The following is a 20,168-nucleotide window of genomic DNA, read 5'->3' on the forward strand; positions in this document are numbered from 1 at the left end:
GATCCAGCAATCTCACTCTTGGGCATATATCCAGTTCAGTTCAGTTCAGTCACTCAGTCGTGTCCAACTCTTTGCGACCCCATGAACCACAGCACGCCAGAGAGAAGTATAATTCAAAAAGATACATGCACCCAGCATGCATTGCAGCATTGTTTACAACAGCCAGGAAATAGAAGCAACCTAAATATCCACTGACAGAAGAATGAATAGAGAAGATGTAGTACATATATCAGAGAAGGCGATGGCACCCCACTCCAGTATTCTTGCCTGGAAACTCCCATGGACGGAGGAGCCTGGTGGGCTGCAGTCCATGGGGTCGCTGAGGGTCTGACACGACTGAGTGACTTCACTTTCACTTTTCACTTTCATGCATTGGAGAAGGAAATGGCAACCCACTCCAGTGTTCTTGCCTGGAGAATCCCAGGGACGGGGGAGCCTGGTGGGCTGCCGTCTATGGGGTCACACAGAGTCGGACACGACTGAAGCGACTTAGCAGTAGTACATATATACAATGGAATATTATGCAGCCATTAAAAAAGAATGAAATAATGCCGTGTGCACCAACATGGATGGATCTAGAGATTGTCATACTGAGTGAAGTCAGACAGAGAAAGACAAATACATGATATTGCTTATATGTGGAATCTTTTAAAATGGGACAAATGAACTTATTTAGGGTCAGAGATATAGAGAACAATCTTATGATTGTCAGTAGAGAAAGATGGAGGAGGGATAACTTGGAAGACTGGGATTGACGTATACATACTACTATATAAAATAGATAACTAATAAAGACCTGCTATGAAGCACAGGAAACTCTACTCAGGACTCTATAATGACCTATATGGGAAAAGAATCTAAAAAAGAGTGGACATATGTACATGCATAACTGATTCACTTTGCTGTACAGCAGAAACTAGCACAACTTTGTAAATCAACTATACTCTGATAAAATTTTTGAAAAAGAAATCACAATGAAGTTTTTAATTATATGCTAAATTATAATGAAAATTAACATGTCAAGACTATTTTTGAGTGATATCTGTCAGCCATAATGCTTACAGTAGGAAAATCTGAAAGTGAACCAAGCATCCATCTTAAGTATTTAGTAAGAAACAAAAAATAAACAAAGAGAACAAAAGAAACAATGAAAATAAGAGAATTCCATGAAATTGAAAACAAAAGTACAATAGAAACATCGATAAAGTTAAAATTTAACTTTTTGAAAAGACTAATGAAAGAGACAATCCTTTTGCAAGACCAATTAAGAAAAAAGAGAATACAAAATGACTAAAAGGGGAATGTAAATATAGAGTGCAGAAAGAAAATACCCTGAGTGATTTTATGCCAATAATTTAAAAACCTAGATAAAACAATTCTTAGAAAAACATAACTTAAAGACTGACTTAAGAATTACAAAACTTGAATAGTCCTAAAACTATTAAAGCAATTGAATCAATAATTTAAAATATTCCTACAAGGAAAGACCAGCTCCAGGAAATTTTATAGGATTAAGGAAATCACTAAACATTCAACAGCTAATTTCTATCTTTTATGGGTTTACTCAGCAAATAGAAAAATAAGAACTGCTCTGTAAATCATTCTGCATAATCTGGGTACCCAAAATAGATAAGTACAATCTGAGAATAGAAATTATAGACCAATCTCACTCAACAAGCTAAACAAAATATTAAATCCACTATTTTCTTTTTTTTTTTTTTAGTTTATTTATCATGACTTAGTTGGGTTTATCCCAGAAATGCTAGAGTAGTTTAACATTAGAAAATCTAGAATTGTGACCTACCATAATAGATTAAAAAGAAAAACCAATATATAATCTCAATAGAACGCTCCCCTCCAAAAATTGGATAAAGTTAAGCTTTGATTCAGCATAAAAAGTCTTTGCAGACTTTGAGTGGAAGAGAATTTTATTTACTTTACTTGAATGAAGATATCTACTAAAGCTTCAGTAAACATCATTCTTAATGATGGTAAGTTAGAAGCATCCCATTTAAAATCAGAAAAAGGACGTTTGCTTCCTATCATGTTTTGATCATCACTGAAGCTGGAGGCTCTAGCCAGACAATAAGAAAAGCAAATAAAGACGTCAAAGACTAGAAAGGAACAAACCCAACATTAGTTGCAGTTACTATGATTACATATACAGAAAACCACAAACAATCTAAAAACAACATATTAGCAATAACAGAAGAGTTCAGCAACGTTACTTTCCTACTGTGTACAGCTCTAAGACCAACACGCAAAAATTCACTGCCTTTCCAAACAGTGGCCATCAACATTTTAAAATGTAATAATTAAAAGATACAATTTATAATTCCAGAAAAAACATAAGGTATCTGGGAATAAATCTAACAAAAGGCATACAAGGTTTACCTAGAGAAAATAATAAAACTTGAAAGTCATTAGGGACCTAAATAAATGAAAAGATGTACCACATTATGGATAGCAATACTTAATATTTTAAAGATGGATATTCTCTCAAATTGGCCTACAGTCTTAAAATCTCAGAAGAATTTTTCATGCAATGGGCAAGCTAATTCTAAAATGTAAAAGGAAAGACAGAAACCTAAGAAAAACTGAATCTCCTAAAAAATTTGAGTGTAACAATTTGTACCAGGTACGAAGATCTTCTATAAAGCTGTAATAATTAAGACAGTGTGATTTTGGCAGAGAGTTAGAAAAGTCGACACAAGGAGAGTGACAGAGTGAAATAGAGAGTAACCCCAAAATACATGGAAACTTTATATGTAATACAGATGGTATAACACATAAATGGTGATGAGACAGGGTATGGAAAAAAAAGGAAGGAAGAGATTGGGAATGATTGCTAATGGGCATAAAGTTTTTTGGGGAAGTGATGACTCTAAAATTAGAAAATGATGATGGTTGTACAAGTCTGTATATATACTGCCAGTTATTGAACTATAAACTTTAAATGGGTGAACTTTATGGTGTGTAAATTGTCAATAATGCAATTAAAGAGCGCTCTATAGTAACACAAAGTTACAGAGATGAATCTTTAGAAATATTAAGTGAAATTTTAAAAGGCATAGTGAAATGATACATTATTTATGCGTGCATGCTAAGTCGCTTCCAAGTCTTTATGACCCTGCGGCCTGAAGCCCGCCAGGCTCCTCTGTCCATGGGATTCTCCAGGCAAGAATACTGGAGTGGGTTGCCATTTCCTTCTCTAGGGGATCTCCCAACTCAGGGATCAAACTCGAGTCTCTTACATTTCCTGCATTGGCAGGCAGGTTCTTTACCACTAGGGCCACCTGGGAAGCCCTTATTACTTATGGATATGCACATATATGATAAAACTATTTGGAATATTGCAAAGGCAGGATAAACATACAGGAAAGTTGCTCCCTCAGGGGGAAGAGAAGGAAATGGAACAGAGGAGGAATCCATAGGCAGATGCATATTGGTGATTGTTTTGGTTCTTGACTGATTATTTAAAAGTTTTTCATTTTGATTATCTATAATTTACATATTTTATATTTACTCTTTGAATCTAATGTTCTACTTATAATAAAACTTAAAAATCTTTAAAATGATAATACAGGTATTGGAGAAGGAAATGGCAACCAAATCCAGTGTTCTTGCCTGGTGAATTCCATGAACAGAGGAGCCTGAAGGGCTACAGTGCACGGGGTCGCAAAGAGTCAGACGTGACTGAGTGACTAAATTTCAAATTTTATTTTCCCACCCCACTCTCAAAACCACAGAAAGTGCAGCAGTGTCTATAAAACTCTGAGGAAATGAATGCATGACTTGAAAGTTTTAAACCCAATCAAGTTACCCCCTAAAATAAATGCAAACAGATAATAAAGTGAAAGAACATAAAGAAATAAAAATCCATGAGCTTTCCTTGGAATAAAAATTTAAAACTATTGTATGATATGTAACCTGAAACACAACATTGAAAATCAATGATACTCCAATTAAAGAAAATACATATTGTATGGCAAACTCAAGGCAACCAAGTAGATGAATCAAAGTAAAGAGTGCAGAAATAGAAAAGCCAGGCCATGAAAAGATCTGGTGTTGAGCACTAAATTATTTAAAAGAGGATCAAGAATAAACAACTGTTTGATGGTTTCAGAACAGGAGATGAGTGTTATAAACCCAAGCACTGTACAGAATAGTAAAACTAATCAAAAGTAAGGTTAGAAGGAGTGAGGTGAGAGAAAGCAAACTAGTGTCTCTCTCTTCAAATTTCGTAAGAAAGTCAACAGATAGGATGCAAAACAAGCATAATTTTAAAACTATATTGACTCTACCTCAGTACTGATCACTGAGTAACTAGTGACTTTTGGGAGGGGCGTGTCTTTGATATAATGAAGCTTCTGTGCACTGTAAGATGTTTGGCATCTCTGCAGCCCAGTCACTAAACGCCAGTTATTGTGACCACCAAAAACATGTCCTTGCATTTCTAAAAGTATCCTAAGAACTTGGCACTGCATTAGATTGAGAAACACTACTCTCACCTCTTATAGGTTTTTTTATAGCACTTTTTCTTCAAATTTAGAGCAATGTTGGAGATTTAAGGTCTCCTTACTGAAAAATCACAGAAGGGATTCTTTACATCAAATCATTCAATTTCACATTGTTATCCCTTTCTTCTACTGAATTAAAATAAAAGTCAACTTAATACAGAATAAGCCCTCTTACAAATATAATCATTTGTAAGTTTAAAAAAAACTTGCTGAAACACAGAATATGAAAAAATAAACCTAGTTTTCATATTTAATATTTCTGAGTGTGATAAAAAATGGATAATATCAAGTTTAATGTACTATGCATTTTTAAGTGTACAATTCTATGACACAAACATATTCATATCATTGTACAACTATCACACTCTTTATCTTTGGAACTATTTTATCTTCCCTAAATGCATATTTTAATATATTTATATAACATATATAGCCATTTGCCAATCTTTTGATTTGGGGCCAAGATCTTTTCTTTGAGTGCAGTTGCCTGACCGGAATTCCCCCTGGCCATCTTTTTTGCATGAACTACACTAATAACAAACTCTCCAGGATTTTCAGTTTCGATTTCTTTAAAATGAAACAAGAACCGAAAAACATTGGGAGAGAACCTGAGTGCTGCATCCTCCCCTCTGAGATCCTCTGCTACCTCCCAATAGTTTACCAGCTAAACTTAAAGCAAGTTATGAATAACCCTACATTTACCTAGTCTTCCGGATGCTCAGTCTAGTCTTTATGAAACAATGATTCATTCTTTTTTGCATTGGTATTTTTATCATTTTTTTTCATAAAATTCAATGAAGTTATATGATTTTAAAGGTTTGGGTTCAAATACAGTTGACTCTTGGAAAGTATCCAGTTGAACTAATGAGTAGGGGAAGTTAGAGAGCTGTCTGTTTACCATAAGCATTTTAAGAAATGTTCATCGCAGCACTGTTTACAATAGCCAGGACATGGAAGCAACCTAGATGCCCATCAGCAGATGAATGGATAAGAAAGCTGTGGTACATATACACAATGGAGTATTACTCAGCCATTAAAAAGAATACATTTGATTCAGTTCTAATGAGGTGGATGAAACTGGAACCTATTATACAGAGTGAAGTAAGCCAGAAAGAAAAACACCAATACAGTATACTAACACATATATATGGAATTTAGAAAGATGGTAACAATAACCTTGTGTATGAGACAGCAAAAGAGACACTGATGTATAGATCAGTCTTATGGACTCTGTGGGAGAGGGAGAGAGTGGGGAGATTTGGGAGAATGGCATTGAAACATGTATAACATCATGTATGAAACAAGTCACCAGTCCAGGTTCGATGCACGATACTGGACGCTTGGGGCTGGTGCACTGGGATGACCCAGAGGGAGGGTATAGGGAGGGAGGAGGGTTCAGGATAGGGAGCACGGGTCTACCTGTGGCAGATTCATTTTGATATTTGGCAAAACTAATACAATATTGTAAAGTTTAAAAATAAAATAAAATTTAAAAAAAAGAAATGATCTAACAGGAAGTTTAAATAATTTTAATAATAAAAATGAATCTATTACAAATAGTATGTGTACCTGTGGTGGTTAATGTGTGTCAACTTGACTGGGTCACAGGATGTCCAGACTTTTGATCAAACATTATTCTGGGTATGTCTGTGAAGGTATTACTGAATGTAATTAACCTTTCAATGGTAAGACTGAGCAAAGCAGCCTGCCCTTCCTAATGTGGGTGGGCCTCATCCAATAAATTGAAAATATGAACAGCACGAAAAGATTGAATAAGGAGGTGCTCTGGAACATCGTTTTTGGTTTTTTCTCTAGTCTTTGGACTTGAACTGAAACATCAGGTTGTCCTGGGGCTTCAGCTTATTGCTTTCAGAGTGAGACTACACACTGGTTACCCTAAGTCTCTAGCTGGCTAAATGCAAATCTTAGGACTTCTTAGCCTCCAAAATCAAGTGAGCCATAGACAAACTAAACTTTAAAGTAAAGACAATTACGAGAGACAGAGAAGGACACTACGTAATGATCAAGGATTCGATCCAAGAATATAAAAATTGTAAATATTTATGCACCCAACATAAGAGCACCTCAATATATTATGCAAATGCTAATAGCCATAAAAGGGGAAATTGACAGTAACACAATAATAGTGAGGTACCTGAACACTACTTACACACTTATGGGTGATCCCATGCATAGACCATCCAGGCAGAAAATTAATAAGGAAACACAAACTTTAAATTACACATTATACCAGATAGACTTAGTGGGTATTTATAGGACATTCCAGCCAAAAAAAAAAGCAAAAAACAGAATACACTTTCTTCAAGCGTACACAGAACATTCTCCAGGATAGATAACATCTAAATTTAAGGAAATTGAAATCATATCAAGCATATTTTCTGACCAAAATGCTATGAGATTAGAAATCAATTACAGGAAAAAACTGTATTTAAAAAAAAAAAAAGGCAAACACATGGAGGCTAAACAATATTGCTACTAAAAAACAGAGTCACCAAAGAAATCAAAAAGGAAATTTTAAAAAATACTTAGAACAAATGATAATGAAAACAAAACCTGTGGGATGCAGCAAAAGCAGTTCTGAGAGGTAAGTTCAGAGCAATAAAATCCTACTTTAAGAAACAAGAAAATTCTCAAATGAACAAGCTAACCTTTACACAGAAAGTAACTCGACAAAGAAGAGTAAACAAAGCCAAAGTTACTAGAAGGAAGGAAATAAAGATCAGGGCAGAAATAAATGAAATAGAAACAAGAGAAAAATACCAAAGATCAATGAAACTAAAAGCTGGTTCTTTGAGAAGATAAACAAAGTGATTAAACATTTACCTAGACTCATCAAGGAAAAAAGGAGAGAACTCAGATCAATAAAATTAGAAATGAAAAAGAAGTTACAACTGACCCCACAGTAAGACAAAAGATCCTAAGATACTACTATAAGCCACTGCATGCCAATAACATGGATAAATTGTAAGAAACGGATAAACTCTTAGAAAAATAAAACTTTCCAATACTGAACCAGGAAGAAAGAGAAAATCTGAACAGATAAATCACAAGCAATAAAATTGAAACTGTGATTAAAAATCTTCCAACAAACAAAAGTCCAGAACCAGATGACTTCTGACCATTCCATCAAACGACCAGGCAAATTCTATCAAACATTTAGAGAAGATATAACACCTATCCTTCTCAAATTTTTTCAAGAAGTTGCAAAGGGAGTAACAGTCTCATACTCATTCTACAATGCCTACATCACCCTGATACCAAAATTAGACAAAGATATCACAGAAAAAGGAAATTATAGACCAGTATCACTGATGAACATAGATGCAGAAATTCTCAACAAAATACTATCAAACAGAATCCAACAACACATTAAATACACCACGATCAAGTGGGATTTATCTCAGTGATGCAAGGATTCTTCAATATATGCAAATCAATGTGATACACCATATTAACAAATTGAAGAATAAAAACCATCAACCTTCTCAATAGATGCAAAAATGCTTTTGAAAAATTCAGCACCCATTCAATATAAAAATTCTCTACAAAGTGAGCATAGAGCGAAACGACTGCCACATGACAGACCATAGCAAACATCAGTCTCAATGGTGAAAAACTGAAAGCATTTCCTCTAAGATCAGGAACAAGACAAGGGTGTATCTACTCTCACCTGTATTTTCACCATAGTTTTGGAAGTACCGGCCATGGCAATCAGAGAAGAAAAAGAAATAAAAGGAATCCAACTTGGAAAAGAAGTAAAACTGTCACTGTTTTCAGATGACATGATATTACACATAGAAAATCCTAAAGAGGCCACCAGAAAACTCCTAGAGCTAACAAATGAATTTAGTAAAGTTGCAGGATACAAAATTAATACTCTGAAATCTCTTGCATTCCTATACACTAACAACAGAAGATCAGAAAGAGATACTAAGGAAACAATCCCATTTACCATTGGGATTGTTTATAACAAAAGTAATAAAATGCCTAGGAGTAAACCTACCTAAGGAGGACTATGCCAAAGCCTTTGACTGTGTGGATTACAACAAACTGTGGAAAATTCTGAAAGAGATGGGAATACCAGACCACCTTACCTGCTTCCTGACAAACGTATATGCAGATCAAGAAGCAACAGTTAGAACTGGACATGGAACAACACACTGCTTCCAAATTGGAAAAGGAGTACATCAAGTCTGTATATTTTCACCCTCTTATTTAACTTATATGCAGAGTACATCATGCGAAATCCTGGGCTGGAAGAAGCACAAGCTGGAATCAAGATTACCAGAAGAAATATCAATAACTTTGGATACACAGATGATACCACCCTTATGGCAGAAAGCAAAGAAGAACTAAAGAGCCTCTCAATGAAAGTGAAAGAGGAGGGTGAAAAGTTGTCTTAAAGCTCAACATTCAGAAAACGAAGATCATGGCATCCGGTCCCATCAATTCATGGCAAATAGATGGGGAAACAATGGAACAGTGAGAGACTTTATTTTTCTGGGCTCCAAAATCACTGCATATGGTGACTGCAGCCATGAAATTAAAAGACACTTGCTCTTTGGAAGAAAAGCTATGACCAACCTAGACAGCATATTAAAAAGCAGAGACATTACTTTGCCAACAAAGGTCCATCTCGTCAAGGCTATGGCTTACGCAGTCGCTATGTATGGTTGTGAGAGTTGGGTCATAAAGAAGGCTGAGTGCCAAAGAATTGATGCTTTTGAACTGTGGTGTTGGAGAAGACTCTTGAGAGTCCCTTGGACTGCAAGGAGATCCAACCAGTCCATCCTAAAGGAAATCAGTCCTGAATATTCATTGGAAGGACTGATGCTGAAGCTGAAACTCCAATACTTGGGCCACCTGATGTGAAGAACTGACTCTTTGGAAAAGACCCTGATGCTGGGAAAGATTGAAGGCAGGAGGAGAAGGTGACAACAGAGGGTAAGATGGTTAGATGGCATCACAGACTCAATGGACATGAGTTTGAGCAAGCTCCAAGAATTAGTGATGGACAGGGAAGCCTAGCGTGCTGCAGTCCATGGGGTGCAAAGAGTCAGACACGACTGAGTGACTGAATTGCACTGAACTGAACTGAAGGAGCAAAAAAATCTGTATGCAGAAAACTATAAGATACTGATGAAAGAAATCAAGGATGACACAAATAGATAAAGAGATATATCAGTACCATGTTCATATCAGTACCACATTCTTGTATTGGAAGAATCAATATTGTAAAAATGACTATACTAACCCAAAGCAATCTACAGATTCAATGCAATCCCTATCAAATCACCAATGGCATTTTTCACAGAATTAGGATAAAAAATTTAAGAGATTCAATAAGTGGTACTGGGAAAACTGGACATATAAAAGGATGAAATTAGAACACTGTCTAACATTATACAGAAAAATAAACTCAAAATGGATTAAAGACCTAACTGTAAGGCCAGACATTATAAAATTCAAAGAGGAAAATTCACAGGCAGAAAACTCTTTGATATAAATAACGGCAAGATATTTTTTAACCCAATTCCTGGAGAAATGAAAATAAAACAAAAATAAACAAATTGAACTATTTATGTTTAAAAGCTTTTTCACAACAAAGGAAACCATAAAGATGAAACCATAAAGATGAAAGGACAGCCCTCAGAATGGGAGATAATATTTGCAAAGAAAAGCGACTGACAAGGGATTAATCTCCAAAATATATAAATAGCTCATGGAGCTCAATATCAAGAAAACAAACAATCCAATCAAAAAATGGGCAGAAGACCTAGACATTTCTTCAAAGAAGACATACAGATGGCCAAAAAAAAACACATGAAAAGATGCTCGATATCACTAATTGTTAGGGAAACGCAAACCAAAGCTACATGAGGTATTACGTCACACCAGTCAGAATGACCATTATCAAAAAATGAACAAGTAAATGCTGGAGACGGTGTGGAGGAAAAAAAGAACCCTCTGACACTGTTGGTGGGAATGTACGTTGATAAAGTCTCTATAGAGAACAGTAAGGAAGTTCCATAAAAAACTAAAAATAGAACTACCATATGACCTAACAATCCACTCCTGGGCATATATCCAAAGAAAACCATAATTCAAAAAGATACACGCACCCCAGTGTTCACTGGAGCATTGTTTACAATAACCATGATATGGAAACAATCTAAGTGTCCATTGATAGATAACTAGATAAAGAAGACGTGGTACATATACACTGGAATGGAATATTACTCAGTCATAAAAAGGAATGAAATTGTGCCATTTGCAGAGATGTGGATGGACCTTGAGACTGTCAAACAGAGTGAAGTAAGTCAAAGAGAAACACAAATATTGTATATTAACACATATTTGTGGAATCTAGAAAAATGGTATAGAGGATCTTATTTATAAAGCAGAAATGGAGATACAGATGTAGAGAACAAAGGAGGAAGGGGGCTATGGGATGAATTTGGAGATTGGAATTGATGTATATACCCTACTGATATTGTTAATATATATAAAATAGATACCTAACGAGAACTTACTGTATAGCACAGGGAACTCTACTCAGTGCTCAGTGGTGACCTAAATGGGAAGGAAATCCACAAAAGGGGGGATATATGTAAACATACAGCTGATTCACTTTGTTGTACAGCAAAAACTAACACAACATTGTAAAGCAGCTGAACTCCAATAAAAATTAATAAAAAATCAAGCAAGCCAATTCTTTAAATAAATAATTATTATTTATTTCTTATGCAATATATGCACATATCCTATTGGTTCTGCTGCTCTGGAGAATCTTGACTAATAGAATACCTGACAAGTAAATGCAATGTGAAACTTGGAACAGAAAGAAGAGATTAGTGGGAAAACTGCAAAATTCAAACAAAGTGGTGGATGAAACTGGAACCTATTATACAGAGTGAAGTAAGCCAGAAAGAAAAACACCAATACAGTATACTAACGCATATATATGGAATTTAGAAAGATGGTAACAATAACCCTGTGTACGAGACAGCAAAAGAGACACCGATGTATAGATCAGTCTTATGGGCTCTGTGGGAGAGGGAGAGGGTGGGGAGCTTTGGGAGAATGGCATTGAAACATGTGTAATATCATGTATGAGACGAGTCGCCAGTCCAGGTTCGATGCACGATGCTGGATGCTTGGGGCTAGTGCACTGGGACGGCCCAGAGGGAGGGTATGGGGAGGGAGGAGGGTTCAGGATGGGGAGCACGGGTATACCTGTGGCGGATTCATTTCGATGTTGGGCAAAACTAATACAATATTGTAAAGTTTAAAAATAAAATAAAATTTAAAAAAATTCAAACAAAGACTTGAATTTAGGTAATCATAATGTATCAATGTTGATTTTTAAATGTGTTAAATGTACCACGGTAATGGAATATGTTAAAAGGAGAGGAAGCTGGTAATACTCTGTAGTATGCTTATAATGTTTCTGTAAATCTAAAATTATACCAAAATAAAAACTTGGTTTCAAATGATAACAGGTATTGTGTGATCCCTCTTTCTCAAACCATATCTAATTACCTGTCATTGTATTTATATTTGTTCACCAAATTTAGTAATCTTTACTTTGGGAAATTATTTACCTCTTCCTTTGTACCTTTCTGTATTTCTTGAATTTTTTAAAACAATAATAGACATTATTCTATAAAATAATAAAGTCATTCTTTAGAACATCTGAGTCTGTTTGACAAGGGGACGTTTAGAAATTATCCAAAGCTAAAAGCACTATGATGTTTGATTTGATGTTAGTTTCTAATAACATGCTTTCATCTGTAACACTCTCCTTGTGAACCTAAAGGCGACTTTAAGATGAGGCTCTAAGGTTATTAACACTATGCCACAGAACTAGAAGAATGACCAGGTAACGATGGAGTAAGAGCATATTGTTATTGACATACATAACTTAACGTTCTTCATGTCTGTGTTACTTTTGCTTTTTTGCCAGCTGTAAGCATCATAAAGGACGAGAAGGGAAGGCTCTTGGTAGCAGTTTTGCAGTTCTGATCAGTGGACCAGTGAGGCATCAAGAATTGCTAGAGATCCGTATCTCCAAGTCACAGCAGAACTTGCCATTGAGTCATGGGAGGGATTAGAAGGACAGCTTCCTCAAAGCCCTAACACAAAGAAAATTGTTTGATGCTCATTCTTTTCATCCTCGTATTTATCCTCTTTCATCTTTGTTCTCTTCACCTTGTCTCTCCTCTCCTGCCATCCTGCTTCTTCTCTCACTTTGACCATTAGGTACTTGTAAATTCTCGGGGGAGCTGCTTCTTTTCATTTTCACTCTAAGACCATGACCTCTTCACAGACAGGAATAGTTATCTTCTTCATTCCCATGTCCCCATCACCTAGCATAGTCCTCACCCATCAATCATGGGCTGGGTTGTTGAATGGGTGACTTTGAGACTGGAAGGGATGGTGATGTCTATGAGCTCAGCCTCAGCTGCAAATGGAACCTCTGGGATTTTCTAGTTCTTACTCATCCAAGTTCTATCTCTCTTCTTACCCATTGTTTTTCTTTCCCAGACTTTTTCTTCCTGTAATTTATTTGTATGTATGCTTATTCACTCAGTCATATCCAACTCTTAGTGACCCCATGGACTGTAGCCTGCCAGGCTCCTCTGTCCATGGGATTCTCCAGGCAAGAAGACTGGAGTGGGTTGCCATTTCCTTCTCCAGGGGATCTTCCTGACCTGGGATCAAACCTGCGTATCTTGTGTCTCCTGCATTGCAGGCAAATTCTTTACCCACTGAGCCATGGGGGAAGCCTGTAATATACGCTAGCCTTATTGTCCTTATTCTGCACTTTTTGAGTGTGCCTACTCTAGGGTCTTTCTGCTGTTTGCATGAGGTCAAGTCTTCCCTTTAACTTTTGTTTCTAGAAAGTTATCATCTATGCCGGTAGTTCTTAAACTTGATTGGGCATCAGAATCACTTAGAGGGTCTGTTAAAATACAGACTCCTGGGCCCCAACCTCAGTAGGTCTGGGGGAGGGCTGGAGGATTTGCATTCCTAAGTCCCTAGTAAGGCTGCTGCTGGTCCAGAGACCATGCTTAGGGAATCACTGATCTATGTGCTACAGAAGTACTAGCCAGTAAGTTATCTAATCTCCCCTGCCAGGGAGAAAAAAGAAACAGAGTTTTCATTGTCTAGAACTTAACTATGAAATAAAAGTAATGGGAAGAATATGCATGTTTTGTTTTAAGCTCAAGGTATATAAAGGTTTTTTTTTTTCCCTTATAATCGTCATTCTTTAATTCAAACCATTCCATAGACCATAAGTAAAGTTAAAACTGCTACCAGAGAAAAGACTATTGATATTTCTATCAGAGTATATAAAAAGGTTAATTATGGTGTGCACATCTTTAAAGATCTCCTTGCTGTGTGAGCCATCTCCAGAAATACTTGCCATAGAACTGAAATAGAAATGATTATATGAGTAAATTATCACCCACACTCCTTGCATGCATCATTTCATACCACAAGCCTTTTCTCTTTTCAAGGAATAATGGTTTTACATTTTACTTTGTGATGGCACTCTAATTGCTAAATATAATAGGGCATTATGCTACAAAGTTAAAAGATTTCAAGTGAAAAGATAAGTCAAATATAGTCATCTCATCCAGCCAATGATTTCTTAAAGTGTGCTTCTCTTTTTTTCTCAGCTGTCCCTGAATTCTGATCTCTCCTGGGATGACTGAAACCAAACACCATGGCAGAAAAAAAGCTTAAAAGGGATGCTAGAATTCAACTAGTCCAGGCATCTGTGACTCTGACCCGCTGCCCAAATCTGGCCCACCATTTTTGTAAATAAAATTTTATTGGCGAGTAGGCATGCCTGTTTGTTTACGTATTTGGATGACTGCTTCCACTCTTCAGTGATGGAGTTAAGTGGTTGCAACACAGACCATGTGATTCAAGGGCCAAAACATTTACTATTTCACCCTTTACCAAAAAGGTTTGCTGACCCCTGCTCTAGTCCAGCCTACTGATTTGGTAGGTGAGATAACTCATCCTGAGAGAGAAAGTGGTAGCTCAATGTAATACATTCAAAGAGACACAGGACTGTAGAATGCCAGGCGTCATCCTCAACAATTCCTATAAGAGCTTTGTCCCCAGAGAGTCATCGCAGTCCTGCATATATTAAGTAGAGAAGGGGACACTGGGGTAAGTTTGCATCTCATTACAATTTTTAAAGAGCCCTGTATATGACAAACCCAAAAAGAACAGTGTGACAGATGTGTGCTTTGATGTTAGTCCAGGATGTATAATGGCATCATTTTTTTTTTTCACACATGCACAAAACACATTAACTGCCTAACATTTAGGGCCCATTTCAATAATGAGAAAGTCTTTCTCATTGATGGGAGAATCGTGAGGATCATCTTGCCTTCCATAAAATGTACGAACATTCTGTCATGTAATATTCTCGAGTATCCAGAGCTTTCAGGAGAATGTGCCTGACGGTGTGAATTCTCTCCTCAAGGTATTAGACTCACAAATTTGACAAAACCATATGGCTGTGTGTATATGTGAATTTACAGAAGTGTTTTTATGGAGTTCATATATCTGTGTCTAAAATGATACCATGTTGCCAGGTGCCAGTGGTCCCCAAATTCTTTTATTTGTATGTTAAGAAAATGTCTATTCTATTGTTGCTGTTGTTCAGTTGCTCAGTCATGCCCAACTCTTTGCCACCCCATGGACTGCAACATGCCAGGCCTCCCTGTCCTTCACTATCTCCCAGAGCTTGCTCAAACTCATGCCCATTGAGTCAAGGGTGCCTTCTAACCATTTCATCCTCTGTTGTCCCCTTCTCCTCTTGTCCTCAATCTTTCCCAGCATCAAGGTCTTTTCCAATGAATCGGCTCTTCGCATCAGGGGGCCAAAGTACTGGAGCTTCAGTTTCAGCATCAGTCCTTCCAATGAATATTCAGGGTTAATTTCCTTTAGGATTGATTGGTTGGATCTCCTTGTTGTCCAAGGGACCCTCAACAGTCTTCTCCAACACCACAGTTCAAAAGCATCAGCTCTTTGGCTCTCAGCCTTCTTTATGATCCAACTCTCATATCCATACATGACTACTGGAAAAACCATAGCTTTGACTATTTATATTCTGTAAATGAACCCAAATTCTATGGTTTCAGGTAAATGCACAGAGTTGTACAATGAATTTAAGAGGAATGTTTTCACTAAAAGAACCATGATGTCACTTGTTCATTCATCGGTGCTTTATTGGGTGTCTCTTCTGTGTCAGGAACTCATGTGCTGAGATGATACACAGAGAGAGTAAGAGGACCTCACTGATAGGAGAAGCAGTCCTCTAAAGACATGTGGTACAAAATCCCCGAATGCTCTGCCATGAAGAGAGTGATGGAAGAGACAGAGCAGAGTCCTGAAGGTGAACAGGGGCTTGCCATGCAGCTCTGCCACAGCCTTTGACACAATTTCAATGTTACCTCTCTTGGGAGCCTTTCTTGACTCCCCAGTCTCATTTAGACATCCTTTTTAGTGTTGCATAGCCTATCACAGGACTTTTCTCACTGCCTAGGGCTTCCCAGGCGGTGCTAGTGGTAAAGAACCCACTTGCCAGTGCAGGAGACAGAAGAAACTCGGGTTTGATCCCTGGGTCAGCAAGATCCCCTGGAGGAGGGCATGGCGACCCACTCCAGTATTCTTGCCTGGAGAATCACCATGGAGAGAGGAGCCTGGTGGGATACAAACATACATAGGGTTGCAAAGAGTCTGACAGCACTGAAGTGACTGAACACACACGCATGCACGTGCACACACACAGAGCCTTCAGTAGGTATTCAGTAAACATGCATGGTGAGTGAGTGAATGAATGGATGAGCAAATGAGGGAAATAACATAATGAACAGACAAAAGGCAGAAGTGTGAACCACCATGGCCTGTACAGGGAACTGCTTATATGGCTAGGAGATGGGGCATGGGGAATAGGGGACAGGCCCACTGGGAGAAAAGTCTAGAGAGGTAGAGGAGGGGAAGAATGTGGTGGACCATAGGCCACTCTAGGAGCTGGCACTGCATTAAGTATATCAGCAAGTCCTTGTTGGCCCCTACTATGTGCCAATCCTGTGTTAGGCTCTGGGGGTATAAGATCTGGCCTCTGCCCTTATGGAGTTTATTGCTTCACTGAAGCATATTAATCATGGTTACACATGGGCTCTGGATACAGACTGCTTAGGTTTCAGTTTTAATTTATCCTTCACAAGCTATGTGGCCTTCAGCTTCTTTACTTATAAAGCTAGGGTAATAATAGAACCTACCTCATAGTTGTTGTAAAGATTAAAATGAAACAGTATATATAAAGATGCCTCACACATAGGAAGTACTTAATAAATATTAGGCACTCTTATTGGGAAAACAGACATTGAACAAAGAATTTAAAGTGTGTTGAAACCATAACTCAAATAGATACATGCACGCCAATGCTCATTTCAGCACTGTTTACAATAGCCAGGACATGAAAGCAACCCAAATGTCCATCAATAGATGCATGGATAAAGAAGATGCAGTACCTATATATGAGGGAATATTAGCCATAAGGAAAGAACAAAATAATGTCATTTGCAGCAACATGGATGAACTTAGAGATTATCATAAGTGAAGTAAGTCAGACAAAGACACATATCATATGATAGCACTCATATGTGGAAACTACTTTTTTAAAAATGATATAAGTGATCTTATTTACAAAACCTGAAACAGACTCACAGATTCAAAAACAAACTTATGGTTACCAAAGGGGAAACATGGGCAGGGGATAAATTAAGAGCTTGGGATTAATATACACTCACACCATATATATAAAATAGATAACCAACAAGGACCTTCTGTATAGCACAGGGAACTCTACTCAATATTCTGTAGTAGCCTATATGGGAAAAGAATCTGAAAAAGAATGAATATATGTATAACTGAATTACTAAGCTGTACACCTGAAACTAACACAATATTGTAAATCAACTATATACCAATAACATTAAAAAAAATAAAGTATGTTGGAGAGCTACAGAAGGTGCGGCTCAGACTGCAATGAGAATGTGATGGTGGTGGATGGTGACAGGCACAGGAGCAGCCGACACAATCTGGAGGTTCGGGGGAGTGGGTAGAAAGATGTTCTAAGATAAATGCCTTGTGAAAGGGGAGGATTCTTGCCAGAGTGATTTAAGATGCACACCGTTCTGGCTACAGCTAACGTACTGAGAGGGAAGAGGGCCAGGACAGGAATCGAGCTGGAGAAGCAGGCAGAGGCCAGTATGGTGGGCTTTAGGAGTCGTGGTAGCATTGGGGGCTTCATCCCAAGTTAATGGGAATCACTAAAAGGATGAAGCATGAGGGCAGCAAGACCAGAACTGTGTTTTTAAAAGATGTAGAGAAGTGGACATATTCAAGAAAGTAAAGGAATTGAATGAATTGGTGACTGACTGGATATAAGATGTGAGGGGAAAAAGGTATAACACATCTCCCAGATTTCTGGATTGAGCTGTTGAAGGGATATGTACTCTTTACTTAGCTAGGAACATGAAAGAAAAAGCAGACTCATCATTTAAAATTCTCCTAGATCCTAAACACACTCATTTCTGGTGTGAAAGTGAAAGTGTGTTAGTTGTGTCTGACTCTTTGTGACCCCATGAGCTCCTCTGTCCAAGGAATTCTCCAGGCAAGAATACTGGAGCAGGTTGCCATTTCCTTCTCCAGGAAATCCTGGCCCAGGGATCAAGGCCAGGTCTCCCGCATTATGGGCAGATTCTTTACCAACTGAGCCACCATCACATGCCAAATTCCACATTAAATTCATCTCATAAAAATTTTCCCTTTGAAGTTAGTACTAGTTAAATTTTTTTTTTTTTTTTTGTATTTAAGCCAATCAACTTTTCTGTAGATCACAAACATTGTACAGGTTCTTGAAAACCCAGAGGACCATTATCAATGATGACCACATTCACAAGCTATGGTGGGTTATGGAGTGAGTGAGTGATGAAGTGAGGACACTCTGAATGGATTTCCTTTTTACAGGCAGAACTAGGAAAGAAACGAAAGAGCAGGCGAGAGGCAAACAAGGGTATAAAGTCCAGGGAGAGTATGATTTATTGAAGATTAGAGCTTTTCTGCTCAACATCACTTACTATCAGAGAAATGCAAATCAAGACTGCAACAGGGTATCACATCACCCCAATCCAAAAAGCATCATCAAAAAGCCTACCAATAGTGAATGCTGGAGATTGAGGTGGAGGAAAAGGAACCTTCCTTTACTGTTGGTGGAAATGTAAATTAGTACAACCACTATGGAGAACAGTATGGAGGGTCCTTATAAAACTAAAAATAGAACTACCATTTGATCCAGTAATACCACTCCTGGGTATATTTCCAGAGAAACCATAGTTTGAAAAGATACATGCACCGCAATGTTCATTATAGCATTGTTTACAACGGTCAGATTATGGAAGCAAACTCAGTGTCCATCGGCATAAAAATGCATAAAGAAGATATGATACATATATACAATCAAGTATTGCTGCTGCTACTGCTAAGTTGCTTCAGTCATGTCCGACTCTGTGCGACCCCATAGATGGCAGCCCATCAGGCTCCCCCGTCCCTGGGATTCTCCAGGCAAGAACACTGGAGTGGGTTGCCATTTCCTTCTCCAATGCACGAAAGTGAAAAGTGAAAGTGAAGTCGCTCAGTCGTGTCTGACTCTAGCGACCCCATGGACCGCAGCCAGGCTTCTCCATCCTTGGGATTTTCCAGGCAAAAGTACCGGAGTGGGGTGCCATTGCCTTCTCCAACAATCAAGTATTACTCAGCCATAAAAAAGAACAAAATAGTGCCATTTGCAGCAACATGGATGGATCTAGAGATTACCATGCTAAGTGAAGGAAGTCTGAAAGAGAAACACAAATTTATCACATGATTTCACTTAGATGTGGGATCTAATTTTTAAAATGATATAAATGATCTTATTTACAAAACAGGAAGAGACTCACAGGTTTTGAAAACACAAATTTATGGCTACCAGAGGAGAAACACTGAGGGGAGGGATAAATCAGGAGTTTGGGATTAATATACACACACTGCTGTATATAAAATGGATAACCAACAATGACCTACTGTGTAGCACAAGGGACTTTATTCTATATTCTGTAATAACCTATGTGAGTAAAGAATCGGAAAATGAATATATGTATAACTGAGCCACTTTGTTATACATCTGAAACTAACACAATATTATAAATCAACTCTACTCCAGCAAAAAATTTTTAAATTAGAGATTTCTACAGAGTTTGGAAGAGAAGAGTAGCCAAAGAAAAATTAATGACACAGGAGAGACTATGAATATTTGATCAAAATGCTACTTGAGGAGAGAGCAGATAGGAAGTGATCCAGAACTTAAGTAGATTTACCTTCTTCAAAATTCCTCTTTCTCTGAATTCAGATGGAAAGAGAAGAGGACAAGTAAGTGGAGAGACATTCATACCCTAGAGCTATTATTAATAACGTTAAAATCAAAAAAGTACCTCCAACACTCCCACTCAGTGTAGTTCTTCTTAACACCAGAGAATACAGTAGTGCCACAGGGAG

The 20,168-nt window shown here is 37.5% G+C and overlaps 1 protein-coding gene across 1 annotated transcript in view; it reads left to right on the forward strand.

The window, feature by feature from the left end:
- The window catches only part of UMAD1 (UBAP1-MVB12-associated (UMA) domain containing 1), a 295,880-nt gene extending 281,487 nt beyond the window's left edge, over positions 1-14,393 (forward strand). Inside the window, exon 6 of the mRNA XM_002686687.6 lies at positions 14,228-14,393. Coding sequence (XP_002686733.3) covers positions 14,228-14,237 — 10 coding nt within the window. The 3' untranslated portion in view covers positions 14,238-14,393. The remainder of the gene's footprint in view (positions 1-14,227) is intronic.
- Positions 14,394-20,168: the final 5,775 nt, after the last annotated feature.

This window comes from Bos taurus, chromosome 4, assembly GCF_002263795.3.
Source record: "Bos taurus isolate L1 Dominette 01449 registration number 42190680 breed Hereford chromosome 4, ARS-UCD2.0, whole genome shotgun sequence".
Classification (NCBI taxonomy): Eukaryota; Metazoa; Chordata; class Mammalia; order Artiodactyla; family Bovidae; genus Bos; species Bos taurus.